The 20,535-nt window shown below is 48.5% G+C and overlaps 1 protein-coding gene across 1 annotated transcript in view; it reads right to left on the bottom strand.

The window, feature by feature from the left end:
• DYSF (dysferlin) overlaps nucleotides 1–20,535 on the bottom strand; it is a 209,043-nt gene that overhangs the window by 127,729 nt on the left and 60,779 nt on the right. The window contains exons 8-17 of the mRNA XM_029938519.1: nucleotides 18,724–18,852; nucleotides 18,244–18,306; nucleotides 17,453–17,503; nucleotides 15,452–15,482; nucleotides 14,744–14,859; nucleotides 12,755–12,881; nucleotides 11,089–11,192; nucleotides 4,479–4,547; nucleotides 3,946–3,989; nucleotides 637–719 (exon numbers count right to left, since the gene is read on the bottom strand). Coding sequence (XP_029794379.1) covers nucleotides 637–719; nucleotides 3,946–3,989; nucleotides 4,479–4,547; nucleotides 11,089–11,192; nucleotides 12,755–12,881; nucleotides 14,744–14,859; nucleotides 15,452–15,482; nucleotides 17,453–17,503; nucleotides 18,244–18,306; nucleotides 18,724–18,852 — 817 coding nt within the window. The remainder of the gene's footprint in view (nucleotides 1–636; nucleotides 720–3,945; nucleotides 3,990–4,478; nucleotides 4,548–11,088; nucleotides 11,193–12,754; nucleotides 12,882–14,743; nucleotides 14,860–15,451; nucleotides 15,483–17,452; nucleotides 17,504–18,243; nucleotides 18,307–18,723; nucleotides 18,853–20,535) is intronic.

Here is a 20,535-nt window from a genome sequence, read left to right as displayed (position 1 = left end):
GTATTCATTTAAGATTATATTGTAGAATATTTAATAACATGAATAAACATCTATGTTACATTCCCAAGTGACAAAAAGCAATTTTCAAAACAGTTTCTAATGTACACACACATGACCATATATACAGACACGTTCATGTACATACGCATACATATACACAAAAACTCCCAAAATATTAATAATTAATTAGCTCTCCTCTAGGGGTAAGCATATGGGCAATTTTATGGGCAAATTTTATATTCTTCATTATGATTTTTTTAATTTTACAAAATTATCATGGCCTACTTTTTAACTGGCCAATGAAAGCTGTTTCAAAATAGAAACTGCTAGAACACAGTTGGCCAACACAGAACATGATGCACAGAATGGCTGCAGCCACCCATGTTATCGGCAGGAGTCAATAATCCTCTGATCCACCATTCAGTGGCTTCCACTGCGAAGGTGTAGGGAATCCTAAGTGCCTGGAAGCCCATCTTTCTCATTGGCCACAGCCCTTCTTCATGGAAAATGGGCTGCAAATGCCTTACAATTAATAATCCCTTTTCTGCACTCTCAAAACTAGAGGTATAAGACCGGTAGGGGTAGATCAGGGAAAGCGTGGAGGATCAGAGGACAGAACAAGGGAAGGAAACTTACCTTCTATTTCTCCTCCAGGGGCAGAGATTTTCGACATACTCAGGTAGCTGGTGGCCACGATGTCATTGTGAGTGAGGCGGTCCCTGGAGAAGGGGGCAGAGAGGGCCTGAACACAGGAGGGAGGCTGCACACCACAGCCCACCCAGGAAGGAGAGGGCCTCAGTTATACATCTCTAGGGGTCCCAGTCTTCACTCTGGGTATGTTACTGAGGCCTGGTCATCCTAGGGAAGAAGAGACTGGAAAGAAAATATTGCTCAAGACTCCTCTGGAGGGAACTCGTCCATCTGGCCAACCACCAGCATCCCATCAGCCAACCAACACTGGGCTGCCAGCCTGGATGTCTGGGGAGACATCTGCAGGTTGAAAGAAAAGAGGCCAGGGGAAGGAGGGAGAGCAGGAGAGCAGAGGAGGCTGCTCAGGAAACCAGACCCCCCAGACACAGGGAGAGCAATGTTCCAGAAGCTCAAGAAATATCCAGACCAGGAGAAAACCAGGTATCCCAAGAAGAAACTATCTCCAAGGCCACAGTCTTAAATTAGCTTATATTAGCTAAAGCAGGATTACTTTCCATATCTGACTTTATATGTGGCGAGGCACTTTTAACCTCCTTAATCTCAAAGGATCCTCTCAACAGCTTTGAGAACTAGTACTTTTATTATCCTCTCCATTGCACGGATGAGAAAACTGAGGCTCAGAGATGGAAGGCCCTTGCCCAAGCACGGTCAGCCTGGGAGGGAGGGGCAGAGCCAGAACTTGGGTCCTGACTCCTGATCCAGTGCTCCTGCCACACAGGGGCCTGTCCCTGTCCAGCGTGGACTGCGGGTAGGAGTCTGAGCAGACTGACTATAACGAGTCCGTTAGCCAACTACGTCCCATGTAGACCCTCCCTCTGGGTCCCACACCTGCCCCCTTGACAATAATACAGCGAATAGCTGGCATTTATTAAGCACCTACTGAAAGCCAAGTATTGTGCTAACATCGTCATTTGAATTCGCTCAGACCCTCACTCAGCCCGAGGAGGTGGGGACTACAATTGGTCCCAGTCTCAAATGAGGAAATTGATGATTGGAGCCAGAAATGTCCACCCCCAGGGACATTCAGCAATGTCTGGAGACAGTTTTGAATGGGGACGGGCCGGGGGTTGGGAGGCAGTAGAGAGACACTATGGCTGCTGCTCAGTACCTTGCAACGCACAGGGCAGTCTCATCCAGAAAAGAATTTTTTTGGCCCAAAACGTCATACTGCTAAGTTGAGAAATGCTGGACTGGCTGGGCAAGACGACCTAGCTCCTTCCTGAAATTTCTCGGGGTCCATTTTCCTTGGGGCCCTGTAGGCTCTCTCTCTCCCTCCTGTGAGCACCTCGGCCACAGGCAGTTTCAGGCGATGACACGCCTAGGCCCCACTGTGAAGGACATGCTTGGGCTTTAAATGCTACAGCCGTCAGATACCTGATCCCTACTGCTCCTTTCCTTCCTCTTCGCACTTCCCAGGCAGATGATTAAGCTTTGACTTTAAAGTTTCCCACCAGGGTGGGGACTAACTAGGAAGAACGAATTGTCAGCAGAGATCAGCATCACTTTTCCTGATGAAGGATGGTAGTAAGCTCTTACAGTGAGATCATCACCAGCAGACAACTGGCAGCTGCCTCCGTGACCGACCCTGGGAAAGACCAGCACTGAGAGAGGGATGACATTTCTGACCTCTGGTCTTATCTGAACTGTGTGAGAAAGGGAAGAAAACGGGAAGAGAAAGATTCTGTTTTTATGGGGTAGAAGTAACTTGTTGAATTTCTGTTCTTTAACAAAAGAGAACATGAAAGAATTGAGCGGAAGATTAAGTTACAAGGAAAAGGCCATGTGGACCAGATTGTATTTCCAGGGCTCAGGTGATAACAAAAGTTTATCTGCATTTCCTGGGAAGAAAGCACTTTTCTGGATAGGAACTTGCAGCAGCAGAACACTTTCTGGCCAAGAGTTGGGTTTTGGGGCTTGGGGTTACTTTTGGAAAATACAGCAAGTCTGAAAATAGACTCACAATAAAAACGCCACTTCAACCCAAACCAGAGATGCAACCACCAGATTCCGTAATGTGTTTGGATTGTACAGTATGCTGATGCCTTCGACACAGCTCACACGGACCCAGACAGGGCCCAGCCACCCCACACCCAACACAACCGCCCCCCTGCGCACATCCACACAAGAGTCCGCAGGCACAGACACACACAGAGGCGTCGGCCCCATCCCCGCACAGGTGCGCGCACGCATCCTGAGCTGAGATACAGAGGTGGTTCTGGGGCCATGAAGCACATCCCTCCCCACGACCGCTTGCCCACGGAACATACCTGCGGTCAAGGCCCTCCAGGCCCCTCCCTCCTGGCCCTTCTGGCTGTTGCTTTCCTCTCTAATTCCCACAAGCTGTTTTCTCTAGGCCTAGGGAACTGGCGCACACTTTAACGGCTCTGTGGCCTGGGGGTTTTCCCTGGTCTCTCATTACCCTCCTGGCTGGGGGTACCATGGCCCGAGACCAAAGGAGAACACGCTGGGAACCGCAAGGCCAAGACTTTTTGGGGGCAGAAAAAGGACAACTCTTGTTTTAGAAGGCCTGATGTCTGGAAGGTCTTGGAGGTCATGCACGTGGACCCCTAACCACCCTCCAGGTGTGAGAGAGATCACCTTAACATAGTGAGAAGCAGAAAGCCCAGTGGTTAAGAACACCGGCTTTGGGAGCAGCAGGCTTGGGTTCGATCCCTGCCTCAGCTGCTTCCCAGCTATCCCCTTAGACAGATCACTCCCTCATCTATAAAGTAGCCAGGAATCAAGCTGAGGATCACATGATGTCGCGTGTGTAAAATACTTGCTGGGCACAAGACCTGGCACACAGTAGGTGCTCATTCCACAATAGCAGCCCCATGGTGGAGTGGGGAGGAGGGGGGTCACAACCCAGCCTCCCAGAAGCTCTACTCTTTTCAGCTTCCTTGCCTTTGCGTATAATCCTCTCCTCACTGAAATGCTTTCACCCTGGACTTATTGAAATCCCTCCTCCAAGAAGTCTTCCTGCCAACCCTCTGCCCTAGGGGATCGCAGGCTGCTGGAGACCTCTCTGCTCTACCTGGCAGCCCTCTGTGCCTTGGAGTAGGGTGGTGAGTAAGCTTCGCAAGAAAGCCCACGCCCTCTCCTTCTCCGGCGACCCAGCAAACTCTCTTACCTGAAACAGACTCTCCCACTATGTGTCCTCAACTGAGAAAAACTGAAGGACCCAGTGACCCCTGAAGATAGTCACCCCCAAAGACTCCAAGACTCAGCACTCACCAGTCAATGACGCGAATCCTCATTTTCTCACACATAGAGGGAAACTGAGGAGGAAAGAGAGACATGTTGGGTGGGATCCTTTTAAAGAAGGGGAAGTCCAGGGGTGCCTGGATAGCTCTGTTTGTGGTAAAGCATGCAACTCCTGATCTCAGGGTTGTGCGTTCAAGCCCCATGCTGGGTGTAGAGATTATTTAAAAATATATGTGTATGTTTTGTAAATGGGGGGACACGTGGCTGGCTTAGTCAGTTACGCATCCAGCTCTTGATTTCGACCCAGGTCATGATCTCACAGTTGTGAGATCAAGCCCTGAGTCATGGCTGGGTGTAGAGTCTGCTTGGGATTTTCTCTCTCCCTCTCCCTCTGCTCCTTCCCTGCTTGCATTCTCTCTGTCTCTCAAAAATAAATAAATAAACATTGAAGAAGAGGGGGAGAGGGGAGGGGAAGAAGAAGGGGAAGTCCAGGATATAAGCAGGATTCTGGGGAGGCCAGGAGCCCAGGGTCTGCTGGGAAGGCCCGAGGAGGCAAGGCTTACCATGGCAGGCAGGGTGATGCTCTGGTTCCACTGAGGGTTGGCTGTCTTCTCCAGGATCTTGCTGCAGAGCTAGAAGATACAGAGGATAGGTGGATGGAGCTCCAAGGGAACTATGGTCTCCTTTGGGGACCACCTCACCAGCCAGGGGCTGCTGTCTACCATGTCAGCCACCCTCCAGGCTGGGCAGAAGACCCTAGGGGCCTTAAAGGCTCAGACACAGGGAATCTGCAGAGACAAAGCTCAATGGTAAATCCAATCCAGAGCTGGAGAGTATGGGGTGGGGCAGCAAGAGAGTGAGGGAATGGGGGCGGGGGGTTACTGACTGCCTGAATTCCACAGCCCTTCTACCCTCATCTCCTGCCTCTGGCTGGAAACCTCCCTCCCCCAAGTCCCATATGCCCATGACCTAAGTGTGGGGGCCCTGAACCCAGACTGGCTTTCCCAGGGGTCCTAAAGAGCAAGGCACTATCATCTACCAGTCAGCCCAACCACCTGCCTCTTTGGAACACTGTGAGCCCTAGGAGATTAGAGATAGGAGGAGAAAGGGAGACAGGAGCTGGAGGGCCAGGGCTTGGGGGCCAGGCACCAGCATCTGAGAATGAGAGAAGAATGCAGTGAACATAAAATCCCCATTAGCCACAGTCTGCCTCAGATCAGTCCTGCTCTTAAGACTGGGCTTTCCACAGGGCACCCAGATGGCTCAGTTGGCTAAGCATCTGACTTCAACTCAGGTCATGATCTCACAGTTCATGAGTTCAAGCCTCACATCAGGCTCTATGCTGACAGCTCAGAGGCTGGAGCCTGCTTCCGATTCTGTTTCCCTCTCTCTCTGCCCCTCGTCCACTCACACTCTGTCTCTCCCTCTCTCTCAAAAATAAATAAACATTAAAAAAAGAAAAAGACTGGGCTTTCCACAATCAAGAAACCTAGCAGAGATGGACTCTAGATCCAAACCAGTGTGCTCTGCTTGCGCTAGGAATACCCGGGAGGTACCACGCCCCCCAGCCAGCTCAGAGAGAGAGAGGGAGATACAGAATCTGAAGCAGGCTCCAGGCTCTGCACTAGCTGTCAGCACAGAGCCTGACGCGGGGCTCGAACTTACGAACCATGAGATCACGACCTTAGCCAAAGCCGGACATTCAACTGACTGAGCCACCCAGGCGCCCCATAAATAAACTTTTTAAAAAATTTAGTGAGTAGGGAGCAAGCAGAGTGGTGCAGCGGAAGCGTGCTGGGCCCATAAAAAATTTAGTGAGTAGTTGAATTGGCAAATATCCACAAATAATGAAAATCAACTTACTATAAATCCAATTTTTTTCCAGTGGGGGAGTGGGGAGGGTTGGGAGTGAAAGCAGTATAGAGGAAAAATAGGCTACAAGGAAATACCTACAACTGTTAACAGTGGTTATCTCCAGAGTGAGGTGGGGCACAAAAATACGGTTCTTTTCATTTTCTTCGATTTTCTGATTTTTTTTTCAATTTTTTTTACAATTGATAGGTTTTTTCCTTGAATTAAGAAAAAAATTTCTTGATGGAGTCATGCTAAGCGAAATAAGTCAGGCGGAGAAGGACAGAAACCATATGTTTGCACTCATAGGTCTAACAGGAAAACAGGAGAAACCTAATGGAGGACCAGGGGGAGGGGAAGAGGGAAAGAGAGTTGGGGAGAGAGAGGGACGCAAAACTTGAGAGACTACTGAATGCTGAAAATGAACTGAGGGTTGAAGGGGAAGGGGGAGAGGGGAAAAGAGGAGGTGGTAATGGAGGAGGGCACTCGTGGGGAAGAGCAGGGGGTGTTGTATGGAAACCAATTTGACAATAAACTAGTCAAAACAATTTCTTTTAAAATCTCCCACCCTGCCCCTCAAATACCTTTTCTTTCCTTCTCACATACCACCAAGAATGTGTGTGTGTGTGTGTGTGTGTGTGTGTGTGTGTGTGTGTGTGTAAAACCAGGTATGGTTCACATCTTGAATAATAGTGCCACCAAGTGTCCATAAGAGAAAATGCAATGAGGCCCAGGCTGGGGTGGGTGGGCACACAGATTAGGATGTAAGGAGAAAAAGTGACATACTGCAGGTTGAGAGAGAGACAGAAAGAGTGAGACAGGCAGTGGGGATGGCTGGAGGAGAGGGTGTCAGAGGCCAGGGGGTTCCAGCAGGCTAAAGCTTTCAGAAGGGAGGGTCTCGACCTCCTCCGTCACAGTAAGCCCCTTCCTTCCAGGGGAGAGAGTGGGGGCTGTAGCTTCTTGCAGAAGCCCAGTCACCAGTCAGCTTTATATGTAGCCCCTTGCTTTGGCCAGGTCCCCTCCCTCCATCACATCCCATGGACATGTGCACCTACCTAGAAAAATGCCCAGGGCCAGCCACGGGCATCTCAGAACCGAAGACCTTGGAAGGTCAAGGTGCCCGCATGGACCCAGAAGCATCCAGGAGCCCCCGAACTCTGAAACTCAGCTCCAAAAAAAGCCATTATATTCGAAGGCAGGTCAGTCTTGGTTCTCACCACCATCAAAGCACCCTACCATTTGGAGGAATCTGGAATAAAAACTCTCCTGAGACCTGACTTTCCCTATCTGTCAAATTAGGAAATGGATCCCAGTCTTTGGAAGAATCCCAGGCCTATCCAGCCGCACCTCCCCCCTTCCTTCTTGCCTTCATTCATTCTGTTACAGTCATTCCTGAGGCAAGTACAGGGCATCAGACCCCGAGCCCAAACCCATAGTAACACTGCACTTGGGTGAGGACCCGCAAGGAGCATTTACACTTCCGTGTGGAAGAGTTTAAAATCGGAGTTACCTCTCCCACATATATTTTCACTGAGACCCTGAATTAAGTCGGGATGGAGGAGCCAGCTTGAAAGGGCCCCCAGTGGCCAACTTCAGGACAGTTCACGCAGCCAACACAGTCATGACTGATTTTAACACACTGAATTAATAAAGAAAAGTATTGAGGTCCATAGTTATACTCAAAGGCACCAAGACAAAGGAAAGCCCTTTTTCCCCGAAAAACCCCAGCTTGTAAAGAGAGAAGGAATGATAATGAGAAAATCATCACTTTGCAACCCCAAGTAAATGACTTATTCAGTCAAGGAGGTCAACGGCTGCATGGACCATTAGGTAAGAAACTGCTGAGAAACAAGATACACAGTGCCAAGACATCGCCCACAGTCACTTGCAAAGTACACAAAAGGGGGGGTGTCTTTTGACAGAGTGTTCTAGAGGCACTATCTCAAGCAGAGGACCAGATACCCATCACCAGTGCCGGGACGACCTCACCTCGCTTCCTGTTGTGATGCAATATGAGGTACACAGCATCACCTATGACACATCCTCGCTGAAATACTGAATCTAATCTGGCCTCAAGACCTAACTTCCAGTTTATAGGAAACACAGGGCCCGAGGAACAAGTTCAACAAGACCAGAAGGAAACAATCAGACAAATCCAGAACCTGGACAAACAGCCTGGACTCTTTAAAAAAATCAATATCATGGGGTGAGAAAAATAGGGGGAGGGGGATAGGGGAAGGGGGGGGACAGAAGGGACTGTTACAGAAGAGACTAAAAGAGACCCAAGGACCAAATGCAGAACATGAATTATAGTTAGGTCTTCGATCAGCACAAAATGGAGTCAGCTCTAAAGGAAATTTGTGGGAATAATCAGAGCAAATTTATAGGAGCTAGTATGGGACAGTATTAGGAAATGATTGTTAATCTCATAGGTGTAGTTACAAAGAATTTTGTTACAAAGAATTGTCTTTTCCTCAGGAGATGTATGCTGAAGCCTTTAGGAGTCTGGTCCGCAACTAGGTTTCAAATGATTCTGACAGAAAAAAGTATCTATCTACAGAAAATAAATGTGACAAAATGGTAGGGAGTGCTTTGTCTATGTGGAGGTCATACCAGTGGGTGGGTGTTCAGTGAATAATTCTTCTAACTTGATTAAATTTTTTAAATACTCAAAATAAAGAGTCAGAAAAATGTCTATTATCTACACATAGGGAAAAAACTGGAAAGATGGGCATGAAAAATGAACTTTGTATGGTGCATTATGGGTCATTTTATTTACTTTTTTCTGTAATTTTCAAAATGTACATCAGTAATCGAAAGAGAAAAGAAACGAAAGGTGGGGAGTGAGTCTGGGCATCAGATAATAGGACCCCTCCTGTCCCACCCCAGGGCCTCCCTTTGTTGGTGGAATGGGCTGGCAAACCTGCTCCTTTGTAAAATGAATCTAAGAAGAGATTAAGATTAAGAAGGAAAATGGTAAAGTGCTGTGTGAATGGGAGCCCACACCACCTCCATGACCACCCTCACCTTTTAGTGTCTATTGTTCATTTTTAAAACTTCTCTGGGGCGCCCGGGTGGCTCAGTCCATTGAGCGTCCGACTTCGGTTCAGGTCATGGTCTCACGGTTCGTGGGTTCGAACCCCACGTGAGATTCTGTGCTGACAGCTAGCTCAGAGCCTGGAACCTGTCTTTGGATTCTGTGTCTCCCTCTCTCTCCGACCCTCCCCTGCTCATGCTGTCTCTCTCTCTTTCTCAAAAATAAATAAAACATTAAAAATTCTTTTTTAAATTTTTTAAAACTTCTCTGCAATTGTCCTGTGACACCCATGGGTTGTCTTCCCTCTCCCCACCTCTGCCTAGGGAGGGAAGGGGGAGCCCGCTGAATCCAAGCCATGTGACTTACCTCTCCCAACCCTGGTTCTGCGGCAGGTGGAACTCTCCACGAGGTTGGCACGACCAACCCTTGCCAAGCCCCTGTGGTTGAGACACAGAGGCTCCCCGCCAGGGCTTCTGAGAGCTGGGGCAGTCTGCGCCCACCTGATATGACATTTTCCCACCATTTCCACCACAGTCTCTGCTTTGAGGTTATGGACTAAATATGATAGGGCTCTTACCCACAAGTCGGAGAAACAGATGCTAACAACTACTGTAATGAAATGGAAAACTTGCTAAAAGAGGGCACAGGGCACCCTAGAGCCCTGAGGACTTAGCACATCAGGCCTGGAAGCTTAGGGAAGCTGAATATTGAAAGATGCTGGACTTGGGGTGGGGAGTGAAGGAAGGGCACAGGCATGTGTAAAGCTTAGAGGTGTGACCTCGAAGGGAAGGAAGAAGCAGGGCAGATAAGAGGACACGGGCCGCTGTGTGAGCTACGTAATTTATATGCACAGGAGGGTGCAGGAAGGGAGCTGCTGAGGCTGAACCCATCCCCACCCCACTGCACAACGTGGCACTGGCGCTGGGGCTGCAGAGCTGCATGTTCCCGGCAGGGGGCGCCATTCTCTCACTCGCACAAATATCATAGCAGCTGACTTTAGCCATGATGAGGGGAGCAAGTTCAGATGCACGGCATCTGGCCGGCTGGATTATACCGTTTGAATTTCATTGCACAAACACGGCTGTTTTGTACTAATTATTCCGGTGGCTTTCTTTTTCTTTTAATTTTTTTAATGTTTATTTATTTTTGAGAAAGAGAGAGAGGCAGAGCGTGAGCACGGGAGGGGCAGAAGGAGAGGGAGACACAGAATGTGAAGCAGGCTCCATGCTCTCTGCTCAGACTTAAACTCATGACCATGAGATCATGACCTGAGCCGAAGTCAGACACTTAACTGACTGAGCCACCCAGGTGCCCTTGCCAGTGGCTTTCTATGGGGAGAATCCAGAGAAGAGAATGAAACCCAAGGCTGCTGTGTGGCCCTGGGAAGAGAGGACAGTGGGCAGAGGGGAAGGAAGGGCCTGGGACATGTTTGAAACCAAAAGCTAGGGCGGCATGTTTGATGCCAAAAGGTTCAAAAAGAGGGAAGAATCGAGGCAGGCCCACATCTCCTGCCTTTGACGGTGGCACCTGGTTAGGAGGGAGGCTCCTGAGAGAGGGTATGGTGGGCAGAAGAGGCTCTTCTACAGGGCCCAAGGGGCAGCAGAGAGAGCTGTGCAGAGGCCAGCGGAGGTCTGGGGCTGAAGCAGGGGTCAGAGTGAATCAGAGCTGTGGGAGTCCTCTCTGGAGGGGTGAGGCTGAAGCCTGGGAGTGGCCCAGCCAACAGGGAGAGCCCAGAGGATGAGCAGAGGAGGGTGCAGAGTGCCTGCACCTGGGGTGGGCTGGAGGGAGGGGGCCGGCTGCAGCAGCCCTGCCGCTGGGCAGGAGGTGGGCTGTGAAGAAGGGTACCAGTCCTCCCCAGGGCCCTGCCAGAATGGACTGTCTCCACTCAACTCCTGCCACGACTTTTTAAAAATAATCATTATGTTTTTATTCCTTTTTGAGTTTCCTTCTCTTTATGACTTCACATCTGGTTTCCATTCTACTGCTTAATTTTTTCCCAAATATTCTTCTATCTATGTATCCACTGTCTGTCTGTCCTCCCTATGTCTGTCACCTGTGTGGCCATCTCAGACCCGTCCACATGTGTGTGCATGGCAGCCCCAGAGAGCCAGGCGGGGATGAGGGTCTCACCATGCTTCCCCCAGTCAGCCCCTCTGTGCGCGCTTTCTGACGGGCGGCACCAAGGGTGGCCCAGGTGTCCCTCACCCTGTCCTTCCCTCTGCCCGGCACCCATTCGCAGACACATCCAGCAGTCACCCTCCCCAGAGAATCCTTCTGCTCCTTACCATTTTCCCTGCAAAGCTGACTTCCATGAAGGGATCCACCAAGTTCTTCTTGTTACTGTCAAAGCCAAAGATCTGCTTCACATTGTCCATCACGGCATCGTCCACTGGGGAGATCACACTAGTCACTGCCCGCCTGCTGCCCACCCTCCAAAACCCCAGCATTCCACCTCACTGTCTCCAGATGGTCTTGGGACTCCCCAAGGGAGACAAGACACTGTGGCACCCCCAACCCGGGGGCACCTGGAGCAGCAGCTCCCGAGGCCACATCTGCTCCTCTACCCACCCAAACAGCCTGTTCACTGGCCCCTGCTTGCCAGGGCTTCCTGAACAGACCTGACAGATAACGGATAGAGGACTGACTGATGATTGATTGATTGATTGATTAATGAGCAATCCACACCACTAAGAGCAGTTAACAATCCAGAAAAAGACCGGAAGTTGTTATGAAACTATCCCATAATTGGAGCCTGTTTCACATTTTCCTTTATGTCTGTTAGCACAGTGATTTTATCTGACCTTGACCAATAAGTCAATTCTGACTTTTTTAAAAAAGAATGTGTTGTCTATGCTGCTCCAAATAAATATTTTACTGAATTAGTCATATCATTTACAAATGTAAATGGGTAGATGCTGATGTGTATATGAATGAGAGAAAAGGCAATTACAGATTCTTCACCAGCGCTGTCTACATGAAGACAACAGATAACAATTAGCAAATACTTATGTCCTATTTACCCACATATTTTGTTTTGTTTATATTTAAACAAGATCGCAAAGAATTAAATATAAAGCACATTCACCTTGAACGAAGCCAACATTTCTCTTTCCCCAGTCCCCTGCGGGGAGCTCACCAGTCTCACGTCTGCACAGTTTCAATCAATAAATCCAGAATGTTTTTAAGCATATATTTTAGGGCCCATTTAAAACCCATTACTTACTTAACGGCATTCTTCTTGATTTGGGTACAATTAAGCTTGTACAGAAAGAATGCATTTCTCCTATTGAGTCGTTAGTCAAAGTTTGAGCAAAACCTCAAATAATTAGCTTTATGCAAAACTTAGAAGGAGGGACCTAAGTTGCAAATGCTCTCAGTGACTCTGCTACGGACAGAAATTGGCTTGATTATGCTAATACATGCTTCAAAACAGTGGCTCACCCTTTAAAAATGACCCGTGTGGGAGCCCTGCTCCAAATCAAGTCAATGTGAAACACTGGTGGGGCCCAGGTGTCTGTACACATTCAAAGGTCCCAGGTGACTCTAACGTGCAGCCCAGACTGACACCCACGGCTCTGAAATATTCAGCATAACTCCTCCAGCAGGTCCCGAGCACACAGGGTGGGCCCAGTGCCGGGCTAGTCACTGGGAGAAACCAGGCAGTGGCCACCCTGTCACTCCTTCTTGGGAAGACGAGGACATGGTGGCAGCTAGCGGGACCTGCTTCCCCAGTTGGCCAGGGACTGAGGGGTCTCCAGGCTGTGGGACTTTCAGTGCTGAAGCCAGGACAGTCCCAGTCAAACCAGCATCAAGGGTCACCACGTAGGTGGATGCTTTTCATCTGTGGGGACACTGAGCCCTTGCAACGTCTCAGTGACTGCTTCCCAGCCCAGGGTCCCCACTCACAACCTTAATCCCGGGCCCCCAACCCAGGGAGGACGCCAAACTCACTCTGCGGTAAGTCCTCAGCTCTGAAGACCTTCAGGCAGAAGTGGGCTCCTCGAAGGGCCACGCCAGTTGGCCTGAGCAGATTGTTTTCGATGTCCTCCTTGTCTTCAGAGGGGTCCTTTTTCTCCAGCTACAGTGCAACCAAATATGCACTTGAGCACAATATTCTCTCTCCTCCAACCAACACGCCTTAAATGGTGCGTTTTGAACAAAGGCAGACCTCGCCCTGCTGCTCGCTAACATGTGATCTCAGCAGGTTCCTCCCTCGAGACCTGGACGGTGGGAACAGTAACACTGACCTTGCAGAGTGCTAGGAAAATTAGCTTCAATAACGTGTAAATGCGTGTGGCACACGGCGGGCACCACCAAGCCGAGGATGTGTGCTCACCTTTCCTTGATGACTCCAGTCCCTGCCTCACTGCTTTCCTATTTGCCTTCCAATTCTCCCAGCACATAACCAACATCCATGTGGACAAGTCAGTCCCCAGCACGGTTCCCTTCCTCCGCAGGCAGCATCTTAATCTCCCCTCCGCGTCAGCGGCTGGAGGCCTGGCCGTATCTCAACTTCCAGCCACTCAGAGCCCTTCCTCGAGCAAAACCAGGACTGCCGACACCCTTCTCTGAAGACAGCTTGCAACCCATCTGCCTCCCCCAACCTCCCAGTCACAGAGTGAGTCTCCCAATGCAGCCTGGCGCACTGCAGGTGCTCAAAAAATGTGCATTCTCTTTTCTCTGTCCCCCCTTCATCAGCTCTAAGCCTTGCAGCCCTGCATCCTTCCTGCGCAGCACCACCAGCCACGTCCCAAAGCCCTGGCCCCCTCGGCCCAGTGCTTCCACTGCTCCTGCCTTGCACACACCATCCACCTTCCTCTCTCCTACTGCCAGGCCTCGGACTATAATGCGGCCCCACCAGGGAGCTGCCAACCCGGAGTGGGTGCTCTTGTGCCTGCTCAGAAGCCCTTCTGCTTACCTGGAATAAGCCCTCATTCCTCTCCCACGACTACTCCAAACTCTCTCTTCTTGCCAAACTACAAAGATGCTGGTACCTCCCCAATTCCGCACGCCTCTCTTTTCTTCCCACTCCCAACTTGTAACTTGACTTACTGGCATGTAAAGAGGATAATCTCATTTTTGCAAAAAGAGAAAAATATACAACAGATGGGTGGTTGCCAGAGGCGGGGGAGGGGAAACTGGACGAAGGGGGCCAAAAGGTACAAAACGACAATTACCAGATAAGTAAGTCATGAGGATGTAATGCACAGCATGGAGACTCTAATAATACTCCATTGCATATTTGAAAGTTACTAAGAAAATAGACCTTAAAAGTTCTCATCACAAGAAAAAATATTTTTATTATTTATGTAAGGTGATGGGTGTTAACTATACTTATCTCAATGATCATTTCACAACGTATACAAATAATGAATTGTTATGTTGTATGTCCAAAACGAATATAATGTTATATGTCAATACCTCAATTTTTTAAAGTAATTAAAAAAAAAGGGTAAAATACACATGTATATCCTTCTGGGAGGATATGCAACAAGACATGAATCACAGCTGTCTCTGAGAGGTAGAATTATGAGTGATTCATTTTTTATTTATACTTCTCCACGTGTTCTACAGTTCTCATAATTACCACGTATTCTTTTAAATCAGAAAATCCAGTGCCTGGGTGGCTCAGTCAGTTAAGCGTCCGACCTCCACTCAGGTCATGATCTCGAGGCTGATGAGTTTGAGCCCCATGTCAGGCTCTGTGCTGGGATTCTTTCCCACTCCCCCTCCCTCTCCGCCCCTTCCCCACTTGCTCTCTCTCTCCCTCCCTCTCTCGTCCCTTCTCCAGTTGCACACACTCTCTCTCTCTCTCAAAATAAATAAACATTAAGAAAATAAATAAATAAATCGGAAAACCAAGCTGTGTTTCTGTTTGTCTGTTGGGTGCCTCTCCTGCCAGTTGAGGGGCTATGAGGACGACCCAGGCCATGGACTCACCGGCGCTTCGTCTCCGGGGCCCAGAACACAAAGGCTCGCTTTCAGGTAACCTCTGGCCCCAGCAGAGAAATCGTCAGGGTCCGAGAGTAGCAGCCACTTCCTGAGATAGGCGTGTCCTAAGGGAGACAATGTCTGTTGGTGATGGCAGAACTGGAAGGGGCCAAGTCTGCAACCACCTCTGGGAGCCCGGGGCCGACTACACTTGGGGGAGAGGAGGGATTCATTCACGCAGACCTAGGGGTCACACTTTGAATGTTCATGTGGGTCCAAGTCAGAAATGTCAATAAAAACACCTATCAGAGGCTACCGAAGCCAAATCCCAAGCCATTTACCTCCCTCTCAGGAAGTGACAGACCAGAACAGAAACCAGGGTGTGAAGAAATCCTAGACTTGTTACCAAAATGGCCCACCCCTGTCGGAGGTGACCCGGTCCCCAGCAACCTTTGCTTGGGGCCTTCCAGATGTAGCATCCCTGACTGGGCCAACTAGGACCCACGTGGGGGTTTGATCTCCCTGAGGGCTTATTTTACTTGGAAGATGGAAGCCTGCCTTCTCTTCATCCCTGCAGCTCTCATCTCCAGGATCAGACTCTACCTCTAGATTCTAAAACCCCCAAGGAAGGAAAGTGATTGTCCCAAATGGCTGTCCCCAACAGCCTCGAAAACCAAAATGCAAGGATATGGCCAAGGTGATGAGGATGTGACTCACGGGGCTCTCTGTAGATGGTCCCCACGTCCATCTGAAATCAAACCGAGAAACACAAATCAAACTCTTGCCTCTGGACTGTTAAATGAAGTGTGGTGCATTATGCCGTCGTGTTAAAAACCATGCTTTGAAGAGCATTTGGAGACATGGGGAAATGTTCATAAGCTGACATGACATGGGGGATAAAAGCAAACTACATTTGGATCCAAGTTTGGTAAAGTATCTCTATGCACAGGAAGAAAGAGCAAAATGGTAACTGTGCTGTCTCTGGGTGGTAGATTCAGGTGGCAGATTGATTTTGGTTTTTTAATTTTTTTTCTTGTCTCTTACAATTTTCTATAGAAGTTCATGGATGAGCGGGACATTGATGGTCGGGGAGGCCAAGCACTGGGGACAGCTGGAAGTATATGAGAACTCTGTCCTTTCCACTCATTTTTGCTATGAACCTAAAACTGCCCTGGAAAACTTTTTTTTACCTTGGATTACTTTTATAATTAGAAAAAAAAATTTTTTTTACCTTAACCTCTGGGTTCTCAGAACAAGAATATACTTCAAAGATTCGAGACTCAAGACATAAAACCCCATTTATTACAGAGGGACTCAGGTTCGATCCCAGTCGTTTTTAAAAGTGCTTGTCCAAAAAAATTGACTACTTCCCAGAGAAGGGGCCATTTCTTACTTGGATAGCATGGGGAGGTTAAAATGAGCCTGTACCCCTTCTTTCCATTTGATAAATGCCTGAAGATTCAAAAGTGCGAAAATCAGTAAGGATCCCATTAAAACGCCACTCGCGAAGGTCTCCATTGCTAGGTGCCTTCGCTTTGGGAGACCTGCAGACGCCTTCCTGCGAGCTGAGTCACACCGTCAGCTCTGGGTTCGCTGCAGAGCACTCCTGGCTTCTGTGCAGCCTGGGACAAATGGAGGGGCAGGCTCCCCCCTCTCCCCTGTGTCACACCCTGATTCCCTGAACTCCACATGTGGACCCCACTCCAAACCAGAGCGGGGGTGGGGGGGTGCTCCGGGCACAGAGCGCTGGTGTCACGCCAGCCCGAGGTGGTCAGAATTAGGAGGAGGGTCACCTAGCTGCCAACTTCATGCTATCTTCCCAGATGTAAGGACCGACAGGAATCAGAAGCTGAATTCTCCCTGTGGATATAAGGGAAGAGATTTCCCTCGCCTCCCTCTTGTCAGAACATTTACCTTAGAAACTTGTAAACGGAGGTATTTTCCTCTGTTTTTCTGTGGGAAAGGAGGGGGTCTACCCAAGGCACAAGCCTACCTCCACATTGTAAAACAACCCTCATCACAAAACTGCAAGCTTTTCTGTCTTGTTGGATAAAGTCAGTTTGCTAGCACAGAGGGTCAACCCAATTACTAGTGGTTAGGATGAGCTGTGTGTGACTGAGGGTGCTGTCCAGCCATCTCACCTGAGGGCTTGTCCTTGAGAACAGGTACAGAATGGGCTGTGAGTGCTTGGCTGTGTGCAGGACTTCCTCCTTCTTCCTTTACAGTCTCCTAGTGGATTGCCTGCCATGTGTGTCCCCTTCTGGACCAACGCTTATTCAGTAATAAAAGTCTGTTCTTTCTCTATGACCATTGTTGACAGTATTTCTGAGTTCAGAAAAGATTTTGTTTTGCTTTTTAACTATATTGGGGTGCCTGGGTGGCTCAGTCAGTTAAGCGCCTGACTTCGGCTCAGGTCATGATCTCACAGCTCATGAGTTCAAGTCCCACATCAGGCTCTGTGCTGACAGCTCAGAGCCTGGAGCCTGCTTCAGATTCTGTATCTTCCTCTCTCTCTCTCTGCCCTCCACCCCCTCATCCTGCTCACACACTCTCTCTCTCCTTCAAAAATAAACATTAAAAAAATTTTTTAACTATATTTCTCCAAAACAGACCAAGAGGAACAGGACCCTTAAAGCATCTATCTGCACATTATGTACAGAGTTTCTACCAACATGAATTAGCGAGAACTAACCGATTTCAAGGAAAATAAATAATTACCCGGAATTCCCCAATGAGAGCATCTGTCCTGAGAGAACGGGAGTCTACCACCTGGGGGGAAAAGATAAATTAAAACTCTCACTTAAAAGTAAATGTTGGCCCATGCAGGGCCAACACAATAGCTCTTCCCTCCCAAGCAGTAACAGCCAACACTTAGGTAGCGCTTGCTCTGGTCCAGAGATTGTTCTGAGCGATGTTTAACACTTTCATGAACCCCACGAGTAGGGAGTATTATTGTTCCCTTTTTACAGATGAAGAAACAGAGGCACAGAGACATTACAGGACTTGTACAGGAACACACAACCCCTAAACGCACAGGCAGAAGCAGAATCCAGACATTTGGCTCCAGAGCCCACACGTTCAGCAATTAACTATACTGAGTTCCAGAAGAAAGCCCCCACCCCCAAAAAAGAGCTAACACCCAGAGAGAACATCCTGGCCATAAGCAGGCACATGGACAAACAAAATAAAATGAAAATAAGTGTCCACAGCAGGAGTGATTCCAGGACCTTGACCTACAGCATCTGGAGGGTGCTGAGCAGCTGGACAGCAGGGGGTCCCCACCCCTGAGCAACCAAAGGCATTTCTGTGACCAGCAGAACTTGACGGTCAGCTGCTCCACATCACCCGTGCCCTGGGCTTTATGGCTTCTTTCTCGCAAATGCCGACACTCACCCAACAGGCATACACAAATGCACGGACACGCTGATACCCATGTGTGCACGCACGCACAGGGACGTGTACATGAGAGGACACGTAACCCACAGAGAGCACTGATGCCTGACACGTACCGTGATGAAGATGGGCTCGTCAAACAGCTCCGAGGGAGAGTCAAACACATTGAAGAAAAGGGTCTGTGGTCCAGGGCGAAAGGGAAACAAATGAGTAGCTGCTGACCCCAGGGCTAGAGACATAGAGGGTCAGCCACCACCCACAGCCCTCACGTCTGGTCCACGCTCAGCCCAGCAACGAGCTCTGGGGATTCGACAAGTCCTGGGATATTCCACCCCTCGTAGAGGCTGTCATCTCAGGGGCAGGGTGGGTGGCTGGCCCTATAGCATGACAGAGAGGTGGAGCATCAGGGGCCCAGGGCACGAATAAGAGCTACAACCCCCCTCCAGGTCCTCAGATAACCTACTCAGGACCCTGCACATCTCTCCACACAAAGTTAGCGCCATACACAAAACCAAGTGGATCGCCAGATATCTGCTGTGTGCTCCCAGTTCGGAAGGGCCACCAAAGTCCTTGCCCTGATAACCAGCGCCTCCCACCTCGTTGAAGAGTGGGCTGTTTCCCTTGTGGATCCGCGTCCTCTTGGTCTGCCCGGCAGCAGTGACTTTGACCACAGGCTTGATGTTCACCCCCGGCAGCTGGCGTCCCTCGATCACTTGCACCCGGATCTGAAAGCCAGGAGAAAGCATGAGTAGCAGGAAAGGGGAAGCAGTCAGGCCCCAAGAGAGTCGGAAATCAGTGCTGGCTTCTCAGAAGGGTATGAAAAAGGAATTAGGGGGCGCCTGGGTGACTCAATCAAGTAAGTGTTTGGCTCTTGATTTTAGCTCAGGTCATGGTCTTGTGGTTGGTGGAATTAACCCCACGTGGGGCTCTGTGTTGACAGCACAAAGCCTGCTTGGGACATTCTCTCTCTTTCTCTGCCCCTCCCCCACTCACGATATCTCTCTCTCTCAAAATAAAGAAATAAACTTTAATAAATAAACAAATAAACAAAAAGAATTAGGAAGAGCATTATAAGGACAATTGTATTTTCCTACCAAGGTCCCTTGCATCTATCAGGTCCCACAGTTCCACACAAGAGCTGCCAGGACCCCCAGGGAACCTCCCAGCATTAAATTGCAGGGCTGAGCCAAGGACCCAGACACCAGATTGTTTCGGGCCGCCACTGGCACAAGCCCTCCCTCAGACACGTCAACCCCAGCGCATCCCCGTGGTTTGAACATCCTTCACTGACAGTTTCCCCAGAGGCCGAGCTTCCGTAGTGGACTAACCCCACTGTACTCTTTGTAGAATCCAACGCTTCCTCACGTTCTGAGAAATAAATTAAGAGCTTCTCCATTGAACTTTGAGTAATATAAGGTTTGGGGAATATCTGTGCTTCCAACTTAGGCAAGATATTTTAAAACATGAATTTTTAAAATATTAGAACAATTTTCATGGAAAAAATAAGATGTTTACTGGTTTTAAGCTTTAAGAAGCAGTTACTTATTGGCTACCAATCAACACTTTCTTTTTAAAAGCCATACTATAGGGGTGAATGGGTGGCTTCGTCAGTTAAGTGTCCAACTTTGGCTCAGATCATGATCTCAAGTTGGTGGGTTTGAGCCTGCTTTGGATTCTGCGTCTCCCTCTCTCTCTGCCCCTCCCCCACTCATGCTCTGTCTCTGTCTCTCTCTCTCTCTCTCAAAAATAAACACTAAAAATGTTTAAAAAGTCATACGATAGAAGAATGTATTATTAATAAAAATGGAAGGCAGAGCCATGATTTTTATTCTCTTCATTTTCATGTATTTTCTAAATCTTCTACCAAAAAAAACGTGTCAATTTTCTAAATAGAAAAAATGGCAATAAGTACATGTCTTGGGAATAATAATAATGTAAGAACTTTGTCTCTCAGGCATATATAGTGGTTACAGCCAGGACTTTCACTTAAATTACCACAATTTAGAACTAAAATATATCATTAGTAAAGAGCCAAGTTTCCTTTTTTTAACTTTAAAAGTAGTTCTAAGAGTTCATTATCACTAAATGTCATTATATCAAGATGGAAAACTTTGTAGAGAAGAAAAAAAATAAGCAAAGGACCAAAATCAAAATGCAAATAAAATGGGTTGGATTTTGGATTAAAATATGTCAAAGGATTAATATCAACAGTTTTACTATGTGAAGAACTTGAACAAATCCAAATTCCACATGACTTTTTTAAAGAATCCTTGGCTATCAGGAAGAGAATGGATCAAGAGAGAAAAAAAAGAGAGCTAGACAGAGCGTCCTAGGTTTGGAGATCTTGTTAAAATGCAGATTCTGACTCAACAGGGGGGTGGTATCTGCATTTCTAACCAACTTCCAGG

The sequence above is a fragment of the Suricata suricatta genome, chromosome 4 (genome assembly GCF_006229205.1).
Source record: "Suricata suricatta isolate VVHF042 chromosome 4, meerkat_22Aug2017_6uvM2_HiC, whole genome shotgun sequence".
Taxonomy (NCBI): Eukaryota; Metazoa; Chordata; class Mammalia; order Carnivora; family Herpestidae; genus Suricata; species Suricata suricatta.
Note: the sequence above shows the minus strand (reverse complement) of the source record. Positions and strands in the feature narration are given on the sequence as shown.